Below are 18704 nucleotides of genomic sequence, written 5' to 3' on the forward strand. Positions count from 1 at the left end.
TTTAATCAACCTTTGATGAAATTAGTGATTGGAACTTGGTTGTTCAAAATAGGCTAAAAAACACAACAGCTTGCTTTTTGTAACTTTTACTATATCAGCTAAGCCTAAGAATGATCTTATTTCTGTCTGACAGAAAAAAGATGTTACATGCAATGCCAATAAGACATGGTACACCAAACATAAATTCTTCAGGAAAGAAGTTAATTCATTGCATTTCTTCTCATTCTTAGTTTTTTTATTTATTTTGAACCATAAAATAATGTCACATCTTATTGATTGGGATTAGCTGATTGGCTGTTTTTGCCTGTTACATGATTCTTTAATAATTCTGTTATCATTGTAGCTTTTAGAACATGGATGTGTCCACTGTCTACACATCAGCACATGAAAATGTTTGATATCTGATATAGACATTCATGTTGGACATAGTTGTATAATCTACTACATTTCGTCACTTTTCTGGTTGTAAATACATAACATAACATATAGTCATTTGATGCAATGGTGTCATGTGCTTCAAAGGGTGGCCAACGCAGAAATTGTGCTATTTCATGGCATGGAAGAAGACCATGTTCATAGCGGGAATTTTTTCTTCTGGTGTTTCAATTGAGTTTCTTGATCTGATGAAACAGAGTGATGAAAAAGCACTACAAAGACAATTTCCAGTACATGACTTTTATGACTTATCTTATGTGTGAAAACTGCAAACTCTATTAGAAAAGGTAATTTTGCATATGGTATCAATGGTGTTATACTTACTACTCAAGGAGCTTTTTATTATACTTTGTTGAAAATAGGAGTAACTGGTATGTAGTATATGTATAAGGTCTATCTAATAGAGAATAAAGGCTCGATTGAAATATCACAAAAGAAATCACTTGAATGAGCATCTGCGATAACATAATGACAAGAGACAGTGCATAACTTTTTCAATTAAATCTTCAAATATCTGTATTTGTAAGATACTTCAAGAATAGAATGCTTGATTAATCTTTGGTCAATACCAGAACAGGAAGATTAACGACTTTGAAAGATGGCATTTTCTGCTTCAGGACCAAATTATCATAGATTTGATTTTGATATCATTATAAAAAACATCTTACGTATCTTATAAGTATATAAACTTATGTCTATCTCTTGTTTTTATCATGAATGAGACATTATTTATATCCTAACACTGACCTTTTCAACAAGGTCTGCAGAGACCATTATTCTACTATAATCAAAATCCTATTGTAAAAAATGCTAGCTTTTCAAAACATGATTCAACCACTTCTAACCCGAAACCTACTGAGGTTGATCTGCAACTGCTGTCTGTAACAAAGCCATAAGTGCCTAAGTATTGATTGTATTCACTATTATATCAAGTGTTGAATCTTCCAGTTCAATAAAATTTTGAAATTCTGCATACTATAGTTATGAATACCAAAAGTTCTTCCAATACAGCCAAATTGAGTTTCGGTAACTCCATCTATTTGTATTCTCTTCTCATAGGTAAGAGCTGAGCTGTAGGATTTGTTCTTTATTTATACACCATACAGAAATTATCCAAGCATTCATGGCCATATTGCATTTATCTACAATACTTAAAACTAAAGAACAGTTGAGGCTCTAGATGCATGCAGGACATTGTATTATCAGCATTTCAATCAAAACCCTCCTGTAATTTCATCCTCCCAAGCAGAGGACACCTACTCTACAGCAAGGTGATCAATACTATTCATTCTGACATTTAAGAATCCGCCACTACATAGAACAAGCTGTTTTTGGTTTCACTGTCACTTCTGCAAATTGCACATGTCTTTTACAAATACAACCTGTGCATCTTAATTAGCTAGGCACTATAAGACAAGAACTTTTAGTATTCAAGATTATTACTTCTCATGGAAATATTTTATTTGACCCTGACATAGTTAATCATTAAAGATGGAAATCAAATCTCCAAATTCTGGCATACTACAAGTAATAGGAGCTGCATTATATGAACTAGTTTTACATCTGTTTCAGTAGTTTCTTGAAATAACTACATGTGTTACATCACGTATAACGAAAAGTAAATAAATCAGGCTAAGGAATCAATCTAGCTGTACGCAGCAGAGAAGAACCGGATAGAGTGAAGTGCATGTGGCTCAATCTGTGTTTAGAATACTATCATGATAAGTTGAACAAAAGCCACAAGTTATCCATAATGAGACAACTTACATTACTATGTTCTTTTGGTTTATTACATGTGCCAGCCTCATTGTTTGGATTCGACCCCTCCAATATGACAAAATGTTTCATTTTATCGTCTCGTAAAAGAAAAGCTGGAGCCAACTAGTTCTTATCTCTATACCTTCTGGTCCAAACCTTTAGGGCTCAAGTTTTTTGTTGTCTGGTAAACTTCATTCTCCACCATAACTTTTCTTCCCCTCCTCCACTGAAATGCCACCACAACATTGTTATTATTATTATTATTATCGAAACTATGAAATAGGTATGATATGATTACTTTAGACATCACATAGGCACTGCATGCTTTTGTGTGAAATTGCATGCATGTACCCGCGAATGCTGGTTTAATACACAGCAACGGCCTTTCAGATTATCACCAGCACATCCAAATTATTTTTGTTAACCCAAAAAAGTTGCTTTTTTCTGGTTGACTATAACATTTTGTATATAATTTCACAATAAAAAAAGAATATCTCTTAACAGCGCAGAATGAAAAACATCTTCCTAAAAATTGTCTTATTAATGTTGAGAAAAAAGCTCTACATAACATTGACCTCAGAATAATCCTGTCAACGTAGCTAATCAAAACTTGATGAAGTAAAAGAAAAAGGAAGTTTACCTGCGTGTATTTGGTTATGTTTGTCATTAAAATTGTTCGAAGTCTATATCTCCTAAAAAATATATAAATTAGTTGCAAATCTCTGACTTTATAAATCCATTTTATACTATTGAGTTAGTCTTTAGAATAAAGTAAGTTACTGTCGTAGAATTAGCATCGTCAATCATGCACTGACGTTGAAGTATTGTAAAGTGTCTTGTGTCATTGGCATTATGTGTATGTTCAGATTCACGTCAGAACATCACTTAAATTGATGTTTATATGATTAATCTGTGAGGCCAAAATTAATTTTTTGATAGTATGAATACCGTATAAAAGAATTTATACTTAGTTTAACTGTTAACATCAATGCTAATACACGCAATAATGGCTACCATGTGCAGCTGCATTGATTCTCATCTATAAAAGGCCAACAAGAGAGCACTACGACCTCAAGCTTACCAAAGGCAATTTTATTTGCAGAGAGAATTGACTAAGAAAGGTGTTGTGATTGGGTAACTGGAACAATGGGTTGTAGCAGTTTCTCAATGATTTTAACCGTTCTGGTTCTAACATTTTCGTCCATGATGATTGACTCAAGGGTTGCAGAGGCACGCGTGGTGCCAAAATCAGACCTTCCATCGGTTTCCAAAGTTGGGTTACCAGTGACTTTGCCTATCGTCTTGCCAGTGCCACTCCCAGAAATCCCTGTCCCTGTCCCTGTTCCTGATCTGGGCGTGCCAGTTCCTAAAGTGCCGGTGCCAGTTCCTATCCCCGTGCATCTTCCTACCTTGACAATTCCCAAACTAAAGGTAAACGTTGGAGGCGTGAAAATCCCATGAGCACTTACCTGAAATCTATCAGTCACTACTGCTACTGCTTTTTCTCTGGTCAATTCCACTGTTACTTATTCACTGTATTGTTTATATTTTGTTCTTTTTGTTCCGTTCGGGTTTAAATTCTACTTTATTTGTCATTCAATAATGTAATCTTCAGTTTATATGTTGTTTCAGTCAGTTTATTATATATGTTGTGTCAATTTCTAACTAAAGCACACAGAATAAAACTCTGGATGACATAGACTACTGCAAACACCACTCCAATTAAGTTGACAATGTTCGAATCTCGGCTAAACCAACAATATTTCAATGCATATTATTCTTATGAAAAATAAGCATGTCGGGAAGAGAAATTGATGTTTACAAAGTCGATAATAAGGTTAAATTCGCATTTATTTTTTATATTATAATTTTAATTATATTTTTAGTTAATAGAAGATCTATAAGATACTTTCTTGAACTAAGAACTTCTTTTAATGATTCTAGTTTAATATTAAGGTTCTAAAATTTAAGCTTAATTCAGCATCATATAACCACTTCAGTAAAGTGTACGTTGAACATTATGATAATAAGATTCTCTTTATCCCACTCTTAATATGTCTAGTCCTTGGTATGAAAGGTGTTTTGAAGAGCTTGCATTTATTAAAAATAAGGTTAAATTATATAACTTATATTATAAGCCAATATTTACATAATATTTACACGACTAAATCTTAATCATTAAACTAATATAATTATTTGATTAAGTATAATTATCAATTAAGTTTATATTTGAACCAACATGTCAATTCTAATATATCTAAATATTATATGACTATTAAAATAACTTTTAAAACTCCGCGATCATCCCTGATCTTATGATAACATAAAAAATTAACTATTATTTAAATAAATAATATGAAATTTGTGTGTATAATTTTAATAATATACACCAATCAACAAACTTTTACACGACAAAAATAAAACTGAAAGCAGTTATACTGTGTGAAAGTTCGAAATATTCCCTCGTGAAAAAAATCCGTGACCGTCAGATTGAATGGTTGGAATGTTACGAAGAAAACCTTCTCACTAGGTAAAAGTCACCCCAAAATTATAGTTCGACATCCTTACAAAAAATCCTCTCACTTGGCAATTTTACGTAGAAAAGTGATATTTTAACACCAATTTTTAACATTATTTTGATACTGCACACGTGTTAAAATGTGATTGGATGATTTCAAATTAAAAAAAAAAGTTAAAACAAGGACATATCTGAAAGAGAAAAACTAAAGTTTTTTTTTTTTTAATTTGAAATCGTCCAATTATACTTTGATAAGTGTGGAGTGTTAAAATAGTGTTAAAATATCATTTTTCTTTTATGTAATAATATAGTACTGTATATTAAAATTTTAAATTAAAAAATAAAATAAATACACTTAAAATGTTATTGTTATTATCATTATTATAAGTTGTTAAATAAGTATACAAAAATATTTTATTTCATGATGCAAAGATACCATAGTTAAAAAAAATGAATCATCTTAAAAAAAATTGACACCCTTATTTAAAAACATTCACATTACAAATAATGTTTCTAATAGTAAAATATTACAATAAGACATTTAATAACAATATAAATTATATTATTCAATAAAAAAAAACAATAAAACTATTGAAGTAGGAGTGAAAAATATGAGGGAGGGCCAATGAATCATCACCCTATGAACAATTTCACACTATTATTTTCACTCTCTTTATCGTTTCTTTTCTTTTCTTTTTCACCTTTTCGCATCATACCGTCCTAATAAAGACTTAATTATAATAATTAAGAAGCTATAATAATTAAACATATTAGTAGCTGTAGTTAGGAAATGTAGGTTATCAGAAGTTGAATTAGAGAAATTATATATGTATGTATAGATATCAGTGTAGAAAGGATAAAAAAATAAAAGAAAAAAGAACGGGTCAATCGAGTTTTCAAAATATAAGAGTTGATTTCAATGTTGGACTACTTACCACATTTTAAAACGGAACAACTCTTATATTTCACAACAACCTCAGAAAAAACAAAGTTGGATGTCCTACTTCTGAATCCCACTACCAGGTAGTCCAACAACATATTCAGACGTGGCTACGTAAGGTTAGCAAACATGGAGTCATGAATTTTGTATAAAAAGGCCAACCTGAAAATGAACACAACTCACAAAAGCTCAAAGCAAAAGTTTCCTCAAGAGTAATCAAGACAATGGCCTCCTCCAGTTGCTTCATCTTTGCTTTTTTCATTGCTATGTCCTTCTCAAGCATGGATATTGGGCTGGCAGCTCGTCATCTCCTGCAAACAACAACACCAAATTTACCAGGCATTCCCTCTTTCACTAACCCAACATTGCCACCTTTGCCTTCATTTCCAACACTGCCTCAGCCTCAGGCCACTGTTCCACCTCTGCCTACAATCCCATCTCTGCCACAACCATCTCTTCCTACCGTTCCAAAAATCCCACAGCTCACTCTTCCACCACTTCCTGCCACTTCACTTCCCAACATCCCTTCCTCATTCCCTTCTCTCTCTCCACCACCTTCACCTTCCACTCCTTGAATCAACCTACTTTTCCACTGCACTCGTCTTTGGAGTTTGCTTCTCATCATTCATCCATGATTATGTTATACGTTGTTCTCTTGTTGATCGGGAGTTTTCATTTTGCTTTGTTCTTTCGTCTTATTGCATGCATACGATTGCTGTTTTGTCTTCCCTCTCTTTATACTTCATGTACTTGAGTATCATCTGTTGTTATAGGATACATACACGTTATAATAAATAATACTTCATTGATTTCTCAGCTCCCTATTCAGTTCTTTCTATTCAAAATATCTAACATAATAATCTCAATATTCCTAGTTTAAAATAATGTTAAAATAGTTATATCCCGAGGACTTCACTATAAATGAAAAAAAAAACAAGTTTCGTATATTGGCTCAAAATATATCCAAATAATAATTAATGTCATCTTATTTTATTAAAATATTTTAAAATATTCTTCCTTTAACTTATATTTTATTGTAAAATACTCTCTCTCTCATAAAGTATAACTTAAGAGAATTATTATTTTAAAATAAGATCAGTAAATTTAAATTATATATGTTGATTAATTATGTTAACTAAAGTCAGATTTTTAACTTATATTCGAGACTCGAAACAAGTAGTTTACACCGTTTTTATTATTACAATTAAGCTTATATTATTTCTTTATATAAAACTTTTGAATCTTTAATGTTTACGAAAACAAGTAGAGATTATAAGATGCGTAATTTGAGAATTTAAAGGATGTATCATTTCTTCTTATCGTGTTATCACACGGAAAGATTTATTGAATAACTTTGATAGCAACCTTACGAAATCTCAAAAAATATCACTTATATATCTTTCGTAAATAGACAAACATTTCTGAAAGTAAGGACATATATATTTACCAAAGCAGGACTGAAGACACGTGATTTAAATAAACATAGGAATTACAAATATTTTTTACGAATAATATTAATATATTATGAAAAAGGACATGATATTTTAATAACTCTTTTTTAATAATTTTTTAACAATTTTTATTGATCTGTTTGAATTTATTTTAAAAAAATATTTAAAACGGATTAATAACAAACTGTCACTTGTTAACTGTTCTAAAAAAGAGTTGTTAAGGAGACTTATAGATTTTTTTGATGATTTACTTTGGATTAGTAGCAATTATTGGGGTTGCATAGAAAGATTTGGATTGGATTTAGTGAAAACTAACATGTGCAACAGGATGCAGTTGGTGGTCTATAAAAGGGCACTACCACCTCAAGCATACCCAAGCCAATTTTCTTTGCAGAAACCATTGATTAAGAACAGTGTAGCTCTCAAACAATGGGTCGTAGCAGTTTGTTTATCCTTTTTCCTCTTCTGCTTCTGACATTTTCATCCATCACAAGGGTTGCAGAAGCACGTCTCACCACAAAAATACTCTTTCCACCGGAAGATGACATTCCTGATGTGGAAGTTACACTCCCAATTAATATCACACTCCCTGAGCTTGAGTTTCCTAAACTGCCAATTCCCGACGTAATTTTTGTTGAGGACGCCAAAAAAACCCCATGAGTGCCTACACTTCCTCAAATCTATCAGTAATAATATCTTCTTCATTTGCTCCTACTCACTTCTGCATCTTCAATGTACTATTTATAAATTTGTTGTTGTTGTTGCAGTAATTCCAAGGTGGTTCTGTCGGCTGCTTTATGTGTCCTTCAATTACTTGTCATGTTCAGTTTATATGTTGTTTCAGACAGTTTTACTGAAGCATAATAATTATTGTGATTCGTGATGTTGTATCGGACTTCTTGTCTTCTACTTCAATAAATTACTGAATTTCTTTTGTTTGGTAGAAATCTTCCATTTCTGAATTCTCTGACTGTTGTGGAAGCACAAGTTCCTTTCATTGTCACTTAATTAAGCTATTTTTAAGCTTCATCTGTTTTCTCTTTTGGCACGATTCGTTTATCATCTACAGACATTAACCAATTCTACTAATTGTCATTATGGCTTCTAATTCTCAATATTCTTTATTACAAATTTCAACTAAAAAGTATAATTTTGGTGGATTCTCCGAACATATATACACATCAAATATTCTGTCCTTGTAAAAAGTATAATTTTTACCTTTCAACTACAAATTAATGTGATGTTATCCGAAGGACTAATTTTGTTATTATTAGGAAAATGAACACTCAGATGGTGTTACATCTATTTCTAGAGCTTGAAAACTAACATATTAAGATCTAACTAAAAGATATTACATTTAATGTAAGATGATGAATTATTGTTATTCTTCTTGTTTGGAAGCATGTTGGATGATGATGTGATTCAATGACTTTCACATTATTATTTTCAATTTACAATGATTAATATTGATGCTTCCCTCAACATCATTGATGACATTTTTTTTCTAATCCAATATGTTTCAATTAAAATAATAAAAGTTATCCACCATTTTATATTAATTGCAATAATATTTTTATATTAAATACAAAGTCTAAATAACTTTTTAAAATGCATAAATAAATAATGAAATAAAATAATACTCACCTACAATTAATAAAAAAAATTAAACATGAAAATTAATTAAGGAAATATAAAAATGATGAATATTCAATGAACTCAAACTTTTTTTTAATAAAGCTTCAATTGAAATTACTCAAATTTTATATGTAGTTGAAATTTAATTAAACTTACAAAATTTTATAAGAGTATTTTTTATATATAGATTTAATCTTCTTTTTGTTTAATTTTTTAGTATTTTTAAAATTTTGCTTTTAGGTTTAGATTTTAAAAGTAATATACTTTTAGTTCGCTGTCTATCTCTGAAAGGAAATAATGAATAACCTTTATATAATTTATAAAGATCAAATATGAAATAAATTAAATAAAGATTAAAATTTAAAAAAATTAAAAACATAATCGCTATCAGTGTAGCAGAGAGAACATGCTATGCATGTGAGTGATGCAGCTCCCTTTGAGTTTACCAACATTACTGGAAAACTTCCGTCTTATGAGAAAAAACAAAATTAATGGTAGGGTAGAAAAATGACCATTCAAGACGGTTTAACGGTTATGAAAGAAGAAACAAGATTGCCAGGTGGCATATTTCCATTTTTAAGTGTTGAAAATTAAAATTAGGGACCGATAACTTTTATTATTTATTCTTATTTTTAATTTAACGAATATGAAAAAAATTATCTCATCCCACTTGTAATTAATACCTGGTATATTTGTACCGTGTACTTACCTATATTATTATTTTTTCATATAAATTAATTAATTTTAATAAATAATCACAAAATATATTTAATGTCAAATATTTAAAAACAAATGATAATTATATAATTTTAAATTAAAATACTAAATAAAAGCAAAATAATTACATAATTTATTATACAATTACGTATAAAAAAATTTGATAATAACCCAAACATTTATTAGTTTTAAAAATATTAAGGGTTAAATATGTTTTTCGTCCCTTAACTATTGGCCGTTTTTGTGTTTAATCCCTCTTTTAAAGTATGGTACAACTTAGTCTTTCAACTTTAGAAAACTATGGTTTTAGTCTTTTTTACCAAATTTTTTTAACTTTATTTGTTGTTCAAGCACGTTACATTATAGCATTTGGATTGTTTACACATTTTGACACATTTTTGCTTCAATGTTAACTGAGAAACACGTTTGAAACAGCAAATAAAGTTAAAAAAATTTGGTAAAAAAGACTAAAACCATAGTTTTCTAAAGTTGAAGGACTAAATTGTACCAAAGAGGGACTAAACACAAAAACGGCCAATAGTTGAGGGACGAAAAACATATTTAACCCAAATATTAATAAAATAAAGGTGATAAAGTTAAAATATATTTTTAAAATTATGAAGAAAATAAATATTTAACTATTTTTTTATTTCTTTCTCTAAATTAAACTGAAATATCTTTTTAATTAATAAGTTTGTTTTCACTATTATTTCTCTTTGCTTAAGTTCTTCATTCTTTTTTTTTTTTTTACTTTGGGTTTAAGATTATTTAAACATTTTGTTCCTTGACAACTTATTTAATGGAAAACCAAAGAAATAAAAAAGTTGAGTAAGTGGTGTCCCAACGGTTCGTGTAAATAGTACGTGTATAACTAAGATAAATACAAGGGACAAACACAAACACTCGTTTAACATTAATTATATATCATATTTTTATTTTAAAATATAAAACCATGAAGAATCAACCATAAAATTAAAAATATTATTTTTTTTATCAGATGTGTGTTAGAAAAACTTAAGGATATTTATGTAAAATTTTTCTAAATAAAATGATACGACATAAACTTGTGAAATAAGTAATTAAATTAATATAATCTGTAATATCTCAAGAAAAAAATACAAAAATACAAACATAATGCATTCTGACTTCTATTTCTACGTTATTTTCATTTTTTTTTTACTTCTAATCAAAATCGACACTAAAAATATTTACAAATTAACAAACTCAAAACGTAACAACATTTATTTCCTATTTTTTTGTCTGTAGAATTTAAAGGAGAGAATTGTGATTATATTATATCTCATGAATGGTATGAATAACATTTTACTTTATATCTCATCTCCTTCGTTATGCTTTAATAATAAGAATATATTTTTCTTCCTTTCTTTTCTCTCATGCTATATACACATACTTACCTTTTAATTATCACAACAACTCATTATACTTAAAAAAAGGTTTCAGAATAAATATATTATTTTTATAATATTTTCATTTTTCGTATTAGAAAAATTAACTGTTCCTATAAACAAGGAATTAGAAACACAGCAAGTTTTAAAATTCATTGCTCTGTATTACCAAGTCACATAGCATAATATGGCCATTCCTTGTGAGCTTTTTCTAAAACTTGTTTTTGGAAACTAAGACTATATATATAATATGTGTACATATGGAAGAATAACTACAACTCTTAAATATTCTATTTTTTAAAATTTTATGATAAACGTGAAAATTTTGTCTTTAAAAGATATATTGGAAAATTAAAATAAGAATGTCTATTTAAATTATTTTTAACCTAATTTTTAAATGATACAGAACTATTCAGTATATCGGAATAAATCTCAATTAAGATTTAAAAAGGAAAAAAAAAATCGTCTTTACAACCACTTTTTTATTTTCTCGACTGAAGGTTAAGAAAGCCAAAGTTTATCTTTGAAACTATTGAAATTCTTATCAATAATTTTATCCTTAAAAAAACCCTTAAAAATAGAAAAAAATATTTAAATTAATATTTACATCGATTTCTAAAAAATATAAGCCTATTAAAATTCTTATCAACAATTTTATCCTTTAAAAAACTCTTAAAAATAAAAAGAAAAAATATTTAAATTAATATGGACATCGTTTTTTAAAAATCTATCAAAACCGTTCTAATTACGCGAAATTTGAAGACACGCGATAAAACTGCTTTCTGATATATATATATATATATATATATATATATATATATATATATATATATATATATATATATATATATATATATATACGTATCTCGGTTTAGCTATGTTGTTTTGTTAAAAGATACCTTTTTCTTTTCTTTTACTTGATTGATCTAATACGGTCTTAAGAGTTAAATAAGAGAATGTAATATGAATTTTTCGTTTTATTTTGTGAGAAGATGTAAGTTTAAATCGAAACTTTGCATCAGTATTCAGTGCTGTAAAAATGAAAATAGTGGAAAAGGTTATTTAAAAAAATCACGAAAATAAAGTCCTTTTACATGGTGGTGAGATAGACTTGGTCAAAGCCTAAAAATGATAGTGTGATTCTGAATGTCTAAAGCGTGAGTGTGGGAGAAGGCATTGGATGTAGGTGACGTTTGGCAGCTGAAATGAACTGCGTTAGATGACCCAACTCAATTCAACTCAACACTCCTATTCCCCCTTTTCAAACCCCTAAATATGTATAAGTTGGTCATCCTACGTTTGACATGTTGGGAGCTATAACTTAATATCACCCAACGACCTTATCAGTCCAACATAATAAAATTATTTATCTATTCAAATAAAGGAGGAAGGTGAACAAACAAAAACATTTGTTAGGCTCTATTTTCTTCTCCAAATAAAGTTCAGCTGAAACCATAGCAAGCCCTATATATATCCTTCAGCCTTTCATACAATCTCAAACAAAATACATACCATTTTCGTACATAGCAATATCTCTTCTTCATTATTGCACTCCTGTCAACTATGGCCTCCAACAAATCATTCATCACTGCTTTTCTTCTTGCTCTCACCTTCTCAGGCATGATGAGCATGAGCATAGCAGCTCGCCATCTTATGCAGACAACTGCACCAACATTGCCAACATTACCTTCAATTCCAGCCCTTCCTCAGGGTAATGTTCCACCACTGCCCACTATCCCATCTATACCTACCACTTTGCCTCCACTTCCTACCAACATCCCTAATATTCCAACAATTCCACAGCTCAAAGTTCCTCCATTGCCCTCAATCCCAACATTCACAATTCCAACTACTATGCCCTCCATCCCATTCCTCTCCCCACCACCTTCCACCTCCACCCCTTAAACTACCTTTCTTTTCTTCTTCCTGGCCAAGCTACCGTCTCAGTCTGATTCGTAGCAGTGCCAAATTGCATGCTTCCTATAGATATAGCCTGATTCCTTTTGTGTGAGAGCCTTGTGTGGTGTTTTCCTTTTACTTTTGTCGTATGGTGTGAAAAACTTATGTGTGAGTTCTCGCTATTGTTTCTACTTTTTCTTGTATTATAGATTACAGATTGCGAATGATTACAGCTATACAACTTATAATGTCTTATCCTTTAATTTAAACTCTTCCAACATCCTAATTAGATGTCTAACTAACTGCATTTATATTATTACTAAGTGTTTCAATAGAGAAAAAATGAAGAAAAACATCACATTATTTAGTTGATGGAGAAAGGTAAGAACACAAATAATACACCGATATATTCTTATGATTAAGCATAATGAAGGAGATGAGATATAAAGTAACATATATATAGATGTTATTCATACAATTCATGAGATATAATATGATCATTGTTCTCTTCTTTAAACTCTTCTAATATTGAAGATAAAAATAGGAAATAAATATCCATCGTTTTCTTCTCCTGATACTCAAACTCTCAAACCATTCCTCCACTCTCCCACGGAAACAAAATAGCTAAATGAAAGACAGAACACCGATAAAATGCCCGATGTACATCTATAGGAAAGAACCCGATTTTTTTTTCATAAATATGCTATAAGCAAAGTCGCACAGGTAAATCTATTTGCACTTCATCCAACCCAAAATTTAAAAACACAAAAAAGCTAAAGAAATCACCTCAATTCTGTTGAAAAAATGCAGAGGCTTAAGCTACTGACTTCCAATTATTAGATACGAAAATTCACATCTCCACCACGGAAGCAAACGTACTATAAACCTATGTTCTGGAAAGCATTCTGCATCCTCCGAACTACATTGAGTTTAAAGATGTTTCTACAAAGTTACATTCAACTCTTGAAAACTGAAGTCCGAAAATGCTATAAGCTATGCATGTTGAACAATTTGTACATTCTATCCAATATAGAACCTTTTACTACTACTTGCTCTCTAACAAGAAGTCCCTCCCCTCCCCACAAACAACTCAGACATTCGCAAACTATCCTTGGAAATATCTCCATACCAAGAAATTTTGTGGCATCAACATTGCCCAACATGGGGAATTCTCCTGTCCACGTGATTTATCTTCATTCCCCCAATAGCTGACTGGCCAGAGTATAGGTTGCCTTCACCCTTCATTCCCACACTTCCACCCTTCTCTACCAGTTCCTCCCACAATTACCAATCCTTGACTAGGTAGTTCCATAATTAATTTGCGACAACATATACATGCTCCAGAGCAGATACATATAGCGTAATTAATATTGCTTATGTGCAATTCTGCAGTAAAACAAAGGTTCACACCACAGCACTAGCTTTCAATTCCCACCATGTTTAGTTACTTAGTTTGCTGTACATTGATTCGGTGAACCATGCCAAGTAGCACCATGTAATGGAGCATCGTAAAATATCATTTTTCCCATTTGCTTTCTAGTAAAATGTCTGTTCTGTCGCATTAAAGTACCACTTATTTTTCCTCTACAAATTTGGTGTACAAGGGAAATGTTTAATAAGGGTCAATCAACAATTCACATTCTCAATTAGTTAATTCAAACAATTCCGTGCACATTGTACCATTAAGCATCCATAGCTAATCTAGATATACAAAAACATGATTAAGATTCGACTCCAAAGTATTGAAGATTCAGCCGGTATAATAAGCCTCAATCAAATTCTAGTTTCATCAAAAAGTCATACACAGAACCTGTCAATCAGCAAAACTGAATACATATCAAAGATAAAATTCAAAGTATGTATCTTAGCTGGCTTCATATTTGGGGTCTGCTGTGACTAAGTGATAAGCTATAACCAAAGCAAAAATCAAGATGCCGAGAAAATTGGCAAGGACTCCCAAGGCTTCATCATCAATCATATCTCTTACGTTCTAGATCTGGACAAGACAAACAATAAAATCAAATCAAATAATTAAGAAACACATCAAATGAATTGCTTCACAGTAATCAACGTAAAGGAATTGAAATCTCAGTCATATTATTCTGCGAACACGGCAAATAGAGAAATTAAAAAAAATAAGAAATGGACCTTTTGTGAGGAATTGAATGAAATTGTTTGATGGATGGCAGTACGGTGAGGAACACGCACAGCCCCCGACTCGTTAAGAAGCAAGGGTGTATGCGTTGACCTAGACTTTTTGCCCACATTCTAAACGCCGTCGTTTATATAACGATTTAACGCACAAAAACAAAAGTCCAATGTGGCTGCTGGGATTCGAGCCCAGGTCTCCACGGCCACAACGTGGAATTCTTACCACTAAACTACAGCCACTTCATGTTAAAAAGTATTTGATTAATCTTCATATTGTATGTAACAAGCACAAAATGTTAATTTAGTCCTTATAATTAACATGATTATTAAAAAGTTCCTTACTAAGAACAAATTTAATCATGTTAGACTATTAAATTTAATATTTATGCTTATGTACCGTATTATCTAGAAATTTGTCGACATTGAAAAGTATACACTAATAGCAATTAAAAGTTAAAGTTTTTTTTTTATTTCTCTTATTTTTTTAATATTTTTTTCTCGGTTCATCTTAACTTTTCTCTAATTTATTTTTATATTAAGTTCGTCCTTTAAAATTTAATACTTGCAATCGAGAGATGTGTAGAATTATGACTTTAAAGTTCATGATCAAATTTGAGTTAATTGTTTTACATTGTTAGTTTTTCGATTCCTTTAGCTGAATAAATATATGAAAGTAAACAATGTGATATTGTTTTTTCAGTTTAAAAAATTAGTATATTTTGTTTGATTAAAGTTAAAATCCAAAAATCAAACCATAAAGTTGTGTGTTCTCTATGTAACAAAAAAAAAATGCATAACACGTATTTGATCACATAACTATCAAACTACTAATTTATAAATGGTTACATATAGTAATAGAAATTAATTAAACCATATACTTCACTGCTAAGATTCTATAAGATATAAAATATTCTACCTAAATAAAGTTACTAACTTATATTATATTCGATGACTTAGGAGCTATCATTATTAATGAGTGTAAAAATTTTATAATTTTTTGATCCGGTATGAGGCCGAGTTACTCAATCTACACAATTTCCTCTCCTCATATCGTCTACTAGTTCTCTCCACCAGTTCTTCCTTGTGCTTGCTGCACCCGAAGGATACCTGCCAAAGGTACTCCAATGCTTAAGTTAGTTAAGTTATCCGATCGGATTTTTAGATTCAGAGATAAATGCGTAATAAAATGAACCTACCTACCTGGTACCTTTGACCTGTATTTATAGTGTTGGACATAGGCCTGGTATTAAGGTTGCCCTAATTGAGATCCAATTACAGCCCAACTACCTTAAGCACGTGATTGTACTAATAATTTTGAATTTACTTTGGCCATGAGACCGTTCACCTGCTACCGTTCTTTACTCATTCCTACCGGCCGTCTCGTGAGATAACCGATCGCCTCTTTGGATGTCTTCCATGAGTTGATTTATCTTAGTCGACCGTCTGACCGTATTCTTTTACCAGAACCGTGGTCTCTAGTACACTTTTCTTTAAGCTCTTACGATAGAGGACGCAGTTACGTTGTTGCTACAAAGAGGAGAGAGATACCAACAAAGCAAATAAACTAGAAATGAGATAAACTCAGACAGAGAGACACCTGGAAGCGGTTTTCACCCACGAGACCGATAAGCGGTTCTCACCTATAAGACCGACAAGCGGTTTTCCACTGTGTTTTCCCAAAATAATGAAAAATTATCGACTCACGTGGGTTAGGAAGATTATTAAAGTTAGTTTTTGGGTAATATAATGGAAATATGTTTTCAACGATCAAAAAATATTTTGTTATATTCTTTTAACGATCAAACAACTACGATTTAAAAATTTTAATTTAATTTTAGTGTATTTATAATATAATAATATATAATGAAATATTGTTTGCTGTGCATGTTTTTATCCAAACATTTAGCAAAATTTTCAAAATGGTTAATTAATTACAACTTAATTATTGATTCTCTTTGAAACAGTTTCACCTTTATTTATTTTTCATAAATATCTTGAGTAACGTATAGATTTTATTTACTAAGACAGAATATTGTATAGTTTATGAACTAGTTAAGTCATTTGGTAAATACTTTAAAGCAGTTTATCTTAAGAAAATTTTAGTAATAATAAGTTATGAATATTTTTAACTAGCTAGTAACTTTGTAATTTTTTTTTATCATCATCCCGTACATTATATACTTATTTATTGTATTTAATTTCGTTTTATTTATTATTATATATTATATGTGATGTGCGTGTCATTTAATATAAATCAATGTTAGTATAAAAAGAATCATAATTCCATTTTAGAGTAACTGAAATAATTTAATTATTCATTGGGTAGTTTATATTTTTATATGTAAACTAGTTATTAAATTAAAAAAACATGAAATATGTGCAAAGAATCGAGATAGTTGTATATTGTTATAACTAATAAATAAATATCATAGTAGAGATCTCGCGAAGAAAGGAGTATAAAAGAAGAGCACGGAAGAGGAGACAGAACAGAGGAGTGAAGAGAAGAAGAAGAAGAAGAAGAAGAAAGAAAGAGAGAAGAGAAAAGGAATCAGAGAAGAAAATGGGAGTGGAGAAGCAATTGTTGAGGCCTGGCACCGGTCCCAAGCCACTTCCTGGTCAAAACGTCACCGTTCACTGCACTGGTTTCGGTTCGTTATTCTCTCTCCACCTTTCCCTTTCTAAACCCTAAATCTTTCTCTTTTCCCACCGTTCTTAGATCTCACCCTTCTTTCATGTGCTTACCGTTGTCGATTCTGTGTGCAGGGAAGAACGGCGACCTCACTCAGAAATTTTGGAGGTTACCTGATTACCATTTCATTTACGTCTTCCTTGTTTTTCAATATACTTATTCATCACTCCTTTTCTTGCAGCACAAAGGATCCCGGCCAAACCCCTTTCTCCTTCAAAATCGGACAAGGCTCTGTCATCAAAGGTATACCGTTTTCACTTACTGATTATTCATTATTTCTTTAATACTTCCTATTTTTTGTTTTCTAATGTAAATTCATCGTAACATCCCCCCTTTTTTTTTACTATCTGTGTCTGTAGGATGGGATGAAGGTGTGATTGGCATGCAAATTGGTGAAGTTGCTCGTCTCCGGGTAATGCTAGCAACTCCTTATTCTTACATGCTGAAAAATCTCATAGCTTCTCGAATCTTGTGTGACTAGCATTTTCACTTTTGGAATATCCTTCACCTTTGTTTTCTCCTCTAGATATATATGCTGTGCTTTTTTCTGCATTAGTCGTTTTTTTTTTCCGATATTACATCCAACGTAGTGTTGTTGGTGTCAATACAAATTAGCTGTATCTTACCATTTGTTGGCGCTGATGTACTTTAGGTAATTCCTTGCTATTTGTTTGTTGCTTCTTTTGGGAGTGGAGAGTTATTTAATTTTATAGAGCATGTTGTTCACATTGTTGATGATCTTGCAGTGCACTCCTGATTATGCTTATGGTGCTGGTGGCTTTCCTGCTTGGGGAATACAGCCCAACTCTGTTCTGGAATTTGAAATCGAAGTCCTAAGTGTGAATTGAAAACCTTGTTAGTTTGTCTGTCTCCGCGCAAAGAATAAGAGCATCTGTTTTCATGGGCATGTGTAACAGTGTACCAATGCAATGAATGATATTTAAGGTGGCTGAGTTATTTAATCTAAATGCTAAATGACTTCTTGAACTGACAATAATAAGGATATTGTTATCACGATTTGTTTTTGTTAGTAAAGCTGTTGACTACAATCCTACATTTGTGCTAGTTTAATGGTAATAGAACTATTTTGGCTGTAAGCCATCCA

The 18704-nt window shown here is 30.9% G+C and overlaps 4 protein-coding genes, 1 long non-coding RNA gene and 1 other non-coding gene across 6 annotated transcripts; 4 read left to right on the forward strand and 2 right to left on the reverse strand.

Annotated features, from left to right (window-relative positions):
* The first annotated feature begins 3251 nt into the window (after positions 1 to 3251).
* Positions 3252 to 3838, forward strand: LOC106775328 (saposin-like protein 11). Its single transcript, XM_014662437.2, has one exon. It carries the CDS (start codon positions 3340 to 3342, stop codon positions 3652 to 3654), a length of 315 nt encoding a protein of 104 aa, XP_014517923.1. The 5' UTR covers positions 3252 to 3339; the 3' UTR covers positions 3655 to 3838.
* Positions 3839 to 5816: 1978 nt separating this feature from the next.
* Positions 5817 to 13028, forward strand: LOC106775855 (vegetative cell wall protein gp1-like). The gene is made up of 2 exons (XM_014663079.2): positions 5817 to 6087; positions 12525 to 13028. The coding sequence occupies exons 1-2, from the start codon at positions 5876 to 5878 to the stop codon at positions 12763 to 12765; spliced, it is 453 nt and encodes a 150-aa protein (XP_014518565.1). The 5' UTR covers positions 5817 to 5875; the 3' UTR covers positions 12766 to 13028.
* On the forward strand, positions 7462 to 8064 carry LOC106775856. The gene is made up of 2 exons (XR_001376842.2): positions 7462 to 7788; positions 7870 to 8064. It is a non-coding gene; the product is annotated as an uncharacterized LOC106775856 (long non-coding RNA).
* Positions 13029 to 13550: 522 nt separating the features above from the next.
* Positions 13551 to 14753, reverse strand: LOC106775857 (dolichyl-diphosphooligosaccharide--protein glycosyltransferase subunit 4A). Its single transcript, XM_022786554.1, has one exon. It carries the CDS (start codon positions 14735 to 14737, stop codon positions 14624 to 14626), a length of 114 nt encoding a protein of 37 aa, XP_022642275.1. The 5' UTR covers positions 14738 to 14753; the 3' UTR covers positions 13551 to 14623.
* A 325-nt stretch (positions 14754 to 15078) lies between these two features.
* Positions 15079 to 15150, reverse strand: TRNAH-GUG. The gene has a single exon. It is a non-coding gene; the product is annotated as a tRNA-His (tRNA).
* Positions 15151 to 17369: 2219 nt separating this feature from the next.
* Positions 17370 to 18704, forward strand: LOC106775858 (peptidyl-prolyl cis-trans isomerase FKBP12). Its single transcript, XM_014663081.2, has 5 exons — positions 17370 to 17558; positions 17674 to 17707; positions 17781 to 17842; positions 17959 to 18011; positions 18346 to 18704. The coding sequence occupies exons 1-5, from the start codon at positions 17471 to 17473 to the stop codon at positions 18445 to 18447; spliced, it is 339 nt and encodes a 112-aa protein (XP_014518567.1). The 5' UTR covers positions 17370 to 17470; the 3' UTR covers positions 18448 to 18704.

This window comes from Vigna radiata, chromosome 10, assembly GCF_000741045.1.
Source record: "Vigna radiata var. radiata cultivar VC1973A chromosome 10, Vradiata_ver6, whole genome shotgun sequence".
In the NCBI taxonomy this organism is placed as follows: Eukaryota; Viridiplantae; Streptophyta; class Magnoliopsida; order Fabales; family Fabaceae; genus Vigna; species Vigna radiata.

Bases quoted from the DNA above. Each gene is read 5' to 3' on its own strand.
- LOC106775328 (XM_014662437.2), top strand. From the start codon at position 3,340: ATGGGTTGTAGCAGTTTCTCAATGATTTTAACCGTTCTGGTTCTAACA.
- LOC106775855 (XM_014663079.2), top strand. From the start codon at position 5,876: ATGGCCTCCTCCAGTTGCTTCATCTTTGCTTTTTTCATTGCTATGTCC. The intron at 6,088-12,524 runs ATCTCTGCCACA...TATGCAGACAAC, and splicing joins CCACCTCTGCCTACAATCCC to TGCACCAACATTGCCAACAT.
- LOC106775857 (XM_022786554.1), bottom strand. From the start codon at position 14,737: ATGATTGATGATGAAGCCTTGGGAGTCCTTGCCAATTTTCTCGGCATC.
- LOC106775858 (XM_014663081.2), top strand. From the start codon at position 17,471: ATGGGAGTGGAGAAGCAATTGTTGAGGCCTGGCACCGGTCCCAAGCCA. The intron at 17,708-17,780 runs GTTACCTGATTA...CTTTTCTTGCAG, and splicing joins CTCACTCAGAAATTTTGGAG to CACAAAGGATCCCGGCCAAA. The intron at 18,012-18,345 runs GTAATGCTAGCA...ATGATCTTGCAG, and splicing joins GTGAAGTTGCTCGTCTCCGG to TGCACTCCTGATTATGCTTA.